At 37.6% G+C, this 9697-nt stretch overlaps 1 protein-coding gene across 3 annotated transcripts in view; it reads right to left on the bottom strand.

Moving 5' to 3' along the window:
* The window catches only part of PCSK6 (proprotein convertase subtilisin/kexin type 6), a 266121-nt gene that overhangs the window by 176465 nt on the left and 79959 nt on the right, over positions 1-9697 (bottom strand). For all 3 annotated transcript variants that reach the window (XM_044665405.1, XM_044665406.1, XM_044665407.1), the window contains exons 5-6: positions 8371-8447; positions 5606-5694 (exon numbers count right to left, since the gene is read on the bottom strand). In XM_044665405.1, coding sequence (XP_044521340.1) covers positions 5606-5694; positions 8371-8447 — 166 coding nt within the window. The remainder of the gene's footprint in view (positions 1-5605; positions 5695-8370; positions 8448-9697) is intronic.

Genomic DNA, 9697 nt, shown 5'->3' with positions numbered 1-9697 from the left:
GCTCAGCCAAGCAGCCTTTCCTGATCCTTTCAGCTGTGGATGCCCTCATTCCCAAACTACCTCATAGCAACTATGTCATGGTGATTCTGTTCATGTTTCTTCCATATATGCTTGAATCCTTCGAGTTAGAATGTGAACATTTTTAAGAATAGGGATTGATTTATCCATTGCATTTTATATTTGCCTAGCACAGTGCCTAGAACATATCAGGAGTGAAGCTTGCAGATTGAGTGATTGATTGAGGACTGTACTTCCCTGACACATACTGCTCACTCATGAGACTCCTCAATATTCCATTCATTCTTCCTCTGCCACTCTCTTTTTCTAAAACTGCTCCTTTCCTTTCTACACTGCATCTTTTCCCTTAGAATGCTCCCTCCTCCTGGACTCCTGCCCTTGAAATAGGAACTTAGGGAGAGGCAAACACAGGACAATGTTTATGGTGTAGCATTGGGTTCTCTGGGAGAAGTCTTTTCCCCAGACTCCTCTGTAAATATGTACATAGGATTGCATTCTGTCATGCTTGAGAGAGATTTGCTCCAATCTCTTTCTTCATTTCATGCAAGACACACAGAACCAGAGGAAGAATGGTTCTTTGTGCTGAATAATCCAGGCAACCACATCCTAGCCCACTTTTATAATGAAATCCAGAGATCTCATCTCTCAGACTGAAAAGGGGGAGGCTTAAAAATCCTGGAAGGAGAGAAATGATGGGGAATTCTCATGGTCATAAAGTTATAGCTGACCACAGCCGATCTAGCCTGACCCTTTGATTTTATAATAGCAAAGGAAGCGGAGGCCCAGGTAAAATATGACTTGCCTAAGAACATGTAGGTAGTGAGTAGGAGAGCTGGTTTGTACTAATGTCAGGTTCAAAGGCTTCAAAGTTGTATCTGGGTATGGGAATAATGGGCATCCTGGCTCTGATAGCACCATGGCAACCAGAAGATGTTTTCCTTTGAATGAGAAGCAGGTTACTGAGCTAGAAAAAGGTTATAATGATCCTAAAGAAGGAAGTGAATCCATGTACTATATCACCCCCAAAGGCAGCTAGAGGGAGTAAGAAGGCCCTCGGCAAAGTCTTCTCCATCACATAGGTGAATAAAGAGCTATAACTGTAAGGAGGTCATCAGGGCTGCCACCTGGCACTTCTCATTGCCTCTTAGATAGGATCTCTTAAAAATACTGTGGGGGCTACTAGGTTTGTATCCCAAAGAGATAAAAAAAAGGAGAAAGACCTGTTTGCACAAAAATATTTATAGCAGCTCTTTGTGGTGGCAAAGAATTAGAAATTAAGGGGATGTTCATCAACTGAAGAATGGCTGGACAGATTATAGTATATGATGTTGATGAAATATTGTTGTGCTATAAGAAATGATGAAGAGGATGATTTCAGAAAAATTTGGGAAGATTTGCATGAACTGATGTGGAATGAAATAAGCAGAACCAGGAGAACATTGTACACAGTAACAGTAATATTATATGATGATCAATTGTGAAGGTCTTAGCTGCTCTCAGCAATATAATGATCCAGGACAATTCTGAAGGTCTTATGNGGGGGGGGGCGCGGGGGGGGGGTTGAAGGGGAAAGGGGAGCATGAATCATGTAACCACGTTAAAAATGAATATTAATAAATGTTAAAAAAAATACTGTGGGGGCTACTAGGTCTGTATCCCAAAGAGATAAAAAAAAAGGAGAAAGACCTGTTTGCACAAAAATATTTATAGCAGCTCTTTGTGGTGGCAAAGAATTAGAAATTAAGGGGATGTTCATCAACTGAAGAATGGCTGGACAGATTATAGTATATGATGTTGATGAAATATTGTTGTGCTATAAGAAATGATGAAGAGGATGATTTCAGAAAAATTTGGGAAGATTTACATGAACTGATGTGGAATGAAATAAGCAGAACCAGGAGAACATTGTACACAGAAACAGTAATATTATATGATGATCAATTGTGAAGGTCTTAGCTACTCTCAGCAATATAATGATCCAGGACAATTCTGAAGGTCTTATGACAGGGGTCAGCAACCTTTTTGGCCGTGAGAGCCATAAACACCACATTTTTTAAAATGTAATTTCGTGAGAGCCATACAGAGCTCACAGTGAGCTCCTGTAACAGTGCCTGAAAAAAATGGACTTTATGGCTCCTGCAGAAAGAGCCATATCTGGCCCTCAAAAGAGCCAGATATGGCTCAAGAGCCATACGTTGCCAATCCCTGTCTTGTGACAATGAATACTATCCACCTCCAGAGAAAGAACTGTTGGGAGTCAGAAGCAGATCAAAGCATATTATTTCTCACTTTAGTTTATTTGTGTTTTTATTTTGGGGTTTTGGTTTTGTATGAGTATCCTCTTATAACAATAGCCAATATGGAAGTATGTTTTGCATCAAAATACATGTATAGCCCAGATCAAATTGCTTACCGTCTCCAGGAGGAGGGAGAGATGATAAGGAGGGAGACAATTTGGATCTTGTAATTCTGGGAAATGTATGTTGAAAATTATTACATGTAATTGGGAAAATAAAATATGAGAAACAAGAAAAATAAATAAAATTAAAATATTGCTGGGCGTAAAAAAAAAAAAAAAAAGAGAGAGGAGAGGTAAAAAGGAGGAGATGGCAGGGCAGAAGCACTTCCTTCCCCATTATTTGTTTTCTGAAGTTCATCAATCAAAGGAAGAATGAATATCCATACATATCCACACTAGAGAATGATTGGTTACCTGGCTGCCTAACACTTAACTGACCTTTGCTGTAAATGCTTTCGATACTAACTACATAAGACAATTTTTTGCACCTTTTCATCTGGGAGCAGAGTGTGATGCACACAGTACATACTCAAAACATATGTGACAAATGAATAAAGTAGAAAACGATAGGTTATAAAAGCCAATCGGATTTCATGCACGGAGAGGCAAGATATGCATATGTGAAAAAATAAACAATAGGCAACATGAAAGACAATGTAGAATCAGCAGTCCCAAATAAAAAGACAAATAGTAAGTAGGGATCTTTTCTACCTCTTACCTTTCAATATTCACTGTAGTAAGAGTATAACATGAAAAGGAGCACAAGAGATAGAATACCAGGTCTTGAGCCAGGAGGACCTGGGTTCAAATCTGAACTGAGACATGCCCTAGCTGTGTGACCAAGGCAAATTATTTAACCCCAATTACCTAGCCCTTGTTGCTCCTCTGTCTGAGAATTGATACTATGGCAAAAGGTAAAAGTTTGGGGAAAAAAAAAGAGTATATACCATGATAGTCAGTGATATAAAGGATATGTATGGAACTTGAGCTTATCCTTGAATGATAAGTAGGAGTTGGACAGGTGGAAAAGAAAGAGGTGCAGTCCAGGTAGATCAATAATATAAGAAAAATAGGGAGGGGGTGGAAAATGAGGAAAGGGAACAGAATATTGAAGGAAGTGCTTAGAGGATAATGAATAGCATAGCCTGGCTAAATCGGTGGGTTCTTGTGCAGAGAATAATAGATAAAGCTAGATTGGTGGGTTGGGGCTAGGTAATGGTGGGCTTTCATTACCAGGCAATGGAGTTGACATTTCATCCTAGAGGTCATGTGGATTCAGTGCAGGGTTTTAAGTAGAGAGTGGCAGGTGGCAGGCAAAGAGGTATTTTAGCAAGATCAGTCTGGCAGCAGTGTGGAAGGTAGACTGGGCTAGGAAATAAAAGCTGACATGTACATGGTACCCAGAGGTTTTCAAAGTCCTTTACATACATTATCTTATGTATTCCTTCCAACAACTCTGTGAGATAGTTGCAAATCATCCTCATTTTACATTTAGGAAACTGATACAGAGGTTGAATGACTTGCCCAGATTTACACAGATAGTAAATGTCTGGGGAAGTATTTGAACCCAGGTGTTCCTGACTCCAGATCAGGAACCCTAAATCTATGCACTGTGATAGAAAAGCTGTGGTCTAATAGATTCAGAAATTCCCTCTAGTAATGCAGCTTATACACAACCTACTGATGCCTACTCACTCTGTATTTTTTGTCCATGTTATCTTATAATTTCACAAGGAGTTTACTAGATGTGCTGAAGGCCATTCTCAATTTCTTCTGACAGTTGAGGGCATCAATAGAGCATTCTGGTTGTCCACCTGTCAAACATCATTCTTGCCATGTGGCCAATCTATCTTCTCTTCCTATTATACATTTCCTTTACGATATTTCTTACTTGTTTTCTTTAGCATTCTTTATTGATTATACGTTGCAGCCTGTTCACATCCATGTGTCCCTCCATAGCTTTCAGTGTGACTCATTTTTGATTCTTCTGAAGCCATTGTCTTATATGTCTTTCTACCTTGTACCAAAACGGGTAAATCTTATAATCTTATTATTTTTGTTTTTTCCCCACATGTGAAAATAAGAATCTCTTCTATATGTGCTTAGCATATTGTATATATCTCTTAAAATATATTAAAATTCAACATATAACTTTCAAAGAAGTTGATTTCCTCCCTCCTTTGCTCTCTTCTCTGCAATTTAAAAAAAAGATAACTTTGATTAATCTCTCTTTCTTTGTCTCTTTCTGTCTCTCTCTGTCCCTCTCTATCTCTCTCTGTCCCTCTCTGTCTTTGTCTGTTTGTCTGTCTGTCTGTCTGTCTCTCTCTCTCTGTCTCTCTCTCTCTCTCTCTCTCTCCCTCTCCCTTTCTGTCTCTCTTTCTCTCATATTCCTGGCAGAATATTAGTATTAAAAAGATGGCTCTGGTTTGCAGTCAGTAAAGGAACTTTGAAGGTTTCCAATGACTCTCCAACCTGCTCTTATCTTCCTACTCAACTCTGGATTCAACTTAGAAACCATTTTTATCAACTGTACTAGATATACACAATGATGGACAAACTCCACAGGGCAACACAAATGCATTTTGAAATCTGGGTGATAGATATAGGCTAACCTCTTTGAGAGATTACAGTTCTCTCCTGGTAGATGCTACAATGGTTTGGGGCACAATGTAATCAGTGTAATGTCTTCTACAAACAAGAGCAGTTAGAAGACCTTACCTCAGTTATAGAAGACCATAAGAAAAATCTCTTCTACCTGAACGTTAGGCAGGATCCCCTCCAACACAACAGTGAATAATTTTAGGAAGCAAAAATCTACCATGTTTTATGCCTTGTCTGATATGTACTATGAGGGAGGGGGTTGAATAGGATTATTTCGAATGCCATAATTTCCATGGTATATTGAATGAGTTTGATGTATGGCTAGGAGACAGCTTGTTGTAAAAGAGTCTGTAGAGCTGTCTTTGGTTGTACCAAATCATATGCCCTTTTTTTTGTAGTCAACAAACAATAAAGAAGAAGGGGATCTCATAGATTCCATATCTTTCATTCAGCCAGCAAATCAGTCAATAAACATTTATCAAGCACCTATTATGTGCCAAGCACTACCTGTGAAATGATAAAGATGATTACTTACTAATAACCTCCAAGAGGATGCTCTTAACTCACATATGGATGACTCTTATAAAAACATTAGGATAAATGGCCCAGAACTGTTGAGGAGATGTAGCGGATTAAGTTGTCAAGCTAGTCCTGTGAAAGAGAAGCTCCTCAAGCCTTCACACTTACCTCCTATTTTTGCGTTGTATGCAATGCCCACTATGCAATAGGAGTTGTTTGCTGAGGCAGCAACTTCACCAGCACAGCGAGTACCATGCCTAGAGTAGATGAGGGAAGAGGGAGGGGTAGGATATGAAATCAGAACTGTACAGAAAGTTTCAAAGAATGCACAGCAAGACATATATTTATAAGCATAGAACTATTATTTATGATTCCTATTTTTCATCCCCTTTGCCACAGCACTTTTGCTAATAGTCTCCCAGCAGTTATTCCATTATTCACCCCAATATCTATCCCTAATCACATCCTGTCTTCTCTTCCCATATGATGCTGCAACAATGCCATGGTGCTCATTTCTATGGCCATTTAAACAGAAGCTGAGAAAGAATGCTTTTGATATAACACTCAATAGCAGCCAGGGGACTACAAAGAAATTACTAGCAAAATGAATTGCCTTTCACAGGAATGACCCCACTTTAAAATGTACTGCTTCCTGTCAATCCCTCTAGTGGAAAACAAAATATGGGGAGCTTTAAAATTGAAAACTATGAGAAGAGTCCTCAGAGAATTTATATCATTAGCCAAATTAAAGACCTCCCGTAAAAATAGTTATGACTGGGCTCTTTCAAAGAGATTACTCTTATTTTTTCACTGACTTGCTCAGTCTACTGTTGTTAACAGGATTCTCCTAGTCCACGTTCTCAATTGCAAGATTCAAGCCTTCATGACCAGATTACTCTAAATTTTGTGAGGAAAGGAGTGCCCTTGATTTTAAACAATCATTCTTAAATTCTGGATGGACTTGAGGATGTATAGTACAAATGGAACTTTTGAAGCAGGCTGGTTGGTAGATAGACCTTAGCAATTTTTATTTCATTCATCAAATTATCAGAGTCCGGCATTTTTACACATAGTTCTGAGGAAATAAGTGAATCATCTTGCCTCACGTCACATAGCTAGTTTATGTCAGATGCAGGACTTGAATCCATTTTCCTGATTCTGAGGCCAGTTCATCTACTAGGATGACTACTACCTCTCAGACACTGCTTGTCACTCCTCTCATCCAGATTCTGCATATGTCAGTACTCTGTTATCCTTTTCACACTCTGCACTTCCATCCCAAGCTCTTTCTTTTCATTTATGGAATCTATTGGGGGCTAAGGTCCATGCTCATCAGATAGCTACATCTTCTGGAACTTTGCAATCACTATTACCAATTATTAGAACCATTCCATAGGAATTAGCACTTGGACCCAGGGTACACTCATTCTCAAGGTTAAGTCACAAGGGGAGCCTCCACCTAGTTTCAGTACCTTCATTCTCCTTGTTCCCTAAGCCTCCAAGGATCTGCATTTGAAACACACCCTCAAATTGCTCCAGGATCCACACCTTAACAACCTTCACAAACACATGTACTGACTCACACACCCTCAGCTCACACACACTGGTGTTACTAGTTAATCACTCTCTCTCTTATACGATGAATCATTCCAAATCTAACAATAACAATTCAACAATAACCTATTCTCCACAAACTGTGTATCTCTTTCAACATACTCTATCACAAATACTCAGGAGTCAACTACCAGTAATGCCTACTCCACCAATTACCAACATCAAGAAAAAATCCTGTTGCTCTCTAATAGCACAGCTCTCTAAATGGGCAGCTGAGAGCCTTCTTCAGTTCAGTATATAGTGACCAACTACTTTGAAGTCTAGCGGTCAGGGAGAAGCTAGACTTTGGAATAATGTCCAAATATTTAGAATTGGCTTTAGTGAAATGGGGTATAACAATTAGAACATAAAGACAAAAAGAGAAGGCTTTTTCTGACTATTAGTGACCAGTACCAGTGACTAATGCTCATTGATCACTAGAAAAGACCAGTTTCAAGAATTAGCAACATAGTAGGATGAACAGAACACTGGTCCTGAATTCTTAGGTACTTACCATGTGCACTTGCACAAGTCATTCAGTTTTAGTTAACTTTCTTTTCTGTTAAATGGAACTAATCATCCCTATTGCTCTTGCCTCATAGGATTGTTGTAAAAATCAAATAAAATAATGTATAAAACAATTTTCAAGCCTTAAAGTGGTCCATTGATGTCAGTTGTTATCATCAATAGAACTTTTAAAAATATATCTGAATGTCAGTGTTTTCATATATATAACACCCTTTGTATGTTAATAAAATAGGACATAATAATGTCTGACAATTAATAGCATTTCATGATTTATAAAGTACTTTACATTCATTTTTCTATCTTGTCTGAGTTTCACAATAGCCCTGTGAAATCAGTGCTATTATTAGCATATGAGGAAGCTGAGGCAGAAAGGGCAAGGACTGTACCTACTGTCACACAGTAAGTGTCTAAGGCAAGAAGAGTTAAACACATACAAGGAAGGCATTGAGGAACCGTGTAAAAATGCTAGATTTGGAGTAAGAGGACCTGGGTTCTCATACTACCTCTTCTACTTAGTACTTGCGTGACTTTAGACAATTCAGTTAAATTTAGTTTCCTCATCTGTAAAATGAAAGGGCTGGACTAGATGAGTTCTAAAGTATCTTCTAATTCTAAATCTATGATCCCAACTTCAAGTCATGTACTCCTACCATGCAACCTTGCTTCTTATCAACTTAAGGACTTTAAGTTTTCTGAAGGAACCTACACTAACATTCCCAAATAGGGAAACATTAAAATTTCATTCATTTTATTAGGTTTTTCTGTATATAATATTACTTTTAGGTATCTGAGAAAGAGAAGAAAAGACATACTTATTTTCATTGCTGGCATCATAGCGTGGAGAAGGATCATAGTCATTTCCATTGACATCATAGCTTGCATAGGCATCCTAAAATTAATGTGTTTCAGTAAGTGAAGGAATACAAATTACATAGCAGATAGCAGCCCTGTCTACCTTTGCAAACACTTTTTTATTTTTCTGAAATAGAAATAAATGCATGATGGTTACAGAAAATGTTACCACAAGGGTCTGATCTATGGGGTACAATAATCAAAATATGTAATTTCTCCACTTCAATCAGATAATTTAGGCAGAAATTAAATTTTAGGTACAGATTAATTTAGGTAGAGATTAACATCTAAACTTGGATTTATAGTCCCCAAGCATAATGAGAATATCAAATACAGTGAATTTACATAGCTCCTATGTAAGTTTAATAAGCCAAAATTCTCAGTTACAATGGCCCTCCATATAAAGTGCTTTGCCATACTGTGTATTTTATAGTCTTTGGTTAATATTATTATCTAAATTATTTTTACTTCATTCTCATATTTTTAATGAAGTTCAGAAAGAGTCAAATTCAAGGATACATTTCAGTCCTTCAATATTCTTTTATACACAATGTTCTGAGATGTATTGCACAAATGGATAAGAGTATTGGGATGTAGGAATCTATATAGATATTCTCAGAAAGCATCCTTGGGACAGATCCAGGACCAGACAGGACAAAAGATATGGCATGTACTCTGTTCTGCTTCTACATAGTTTTAATTGGTGATTATCTTGTTTTTATCTTTTATGATAAGGTTCAGATAGAAACGGTCCTGGGACAGTTTCCTATCCTGCTATTATTCCTTTGTAATTAATGTTCTGTGGATGACTACTCAGGAAGTTGCTTTTTACAGTTGAATGAAAATGCTATGATGTAAGTTCAGTCTTTGTGGGCTCATTAAAATATTACTTGCTAAAGCTATAGGAGCAGGAAAGACAATAGCAATATTGTTATAATAATAGTCTATGACCAAATCTCTTTATATAATGTAACATTATATATATGATAGAATATGACATAACTAATATGATATAAGGTATCACATAAGCAGTCTGGGCTATTGGATAGAGGGCTGATCTCACAGTCAAAAGAATCTGGATTCAAATCTCACTTCTGACATATACTGACTGTGTAAGCCTGGGCTAGACGTTTAAATTTTCATTGGCTTATGGCAATTCTCTAAGACAATAAATTTCACAGGAGTTGCCAATTTGTATTGATAGACGGAATCTCTTTAAATGAATTATCTAGGCTAATGACTAATGAAGTCAGTGGTCTAATTCCCATCTTATAATTTAGTAAAATA

This window comes from Gracilinanus agilis, chromosome 2 (genome assembly GCF_016433145.1).
Source record: "Gracilinanus agilis isolate LMUSP501 chromosome 2, AgileGrace, whole genome shotgun sequence".
Lineage (NCBI taxonomy): Eukaryota > Metazoa > Chordata > Mammalia > Didelphimorphia > Didelphidae > Gracilinanus > Gracilinanus agilis.
Note: the sequence above shows the minus strand (reverse complement) of the source record. Positions and strands in the feature narration are given on the sequence as shown.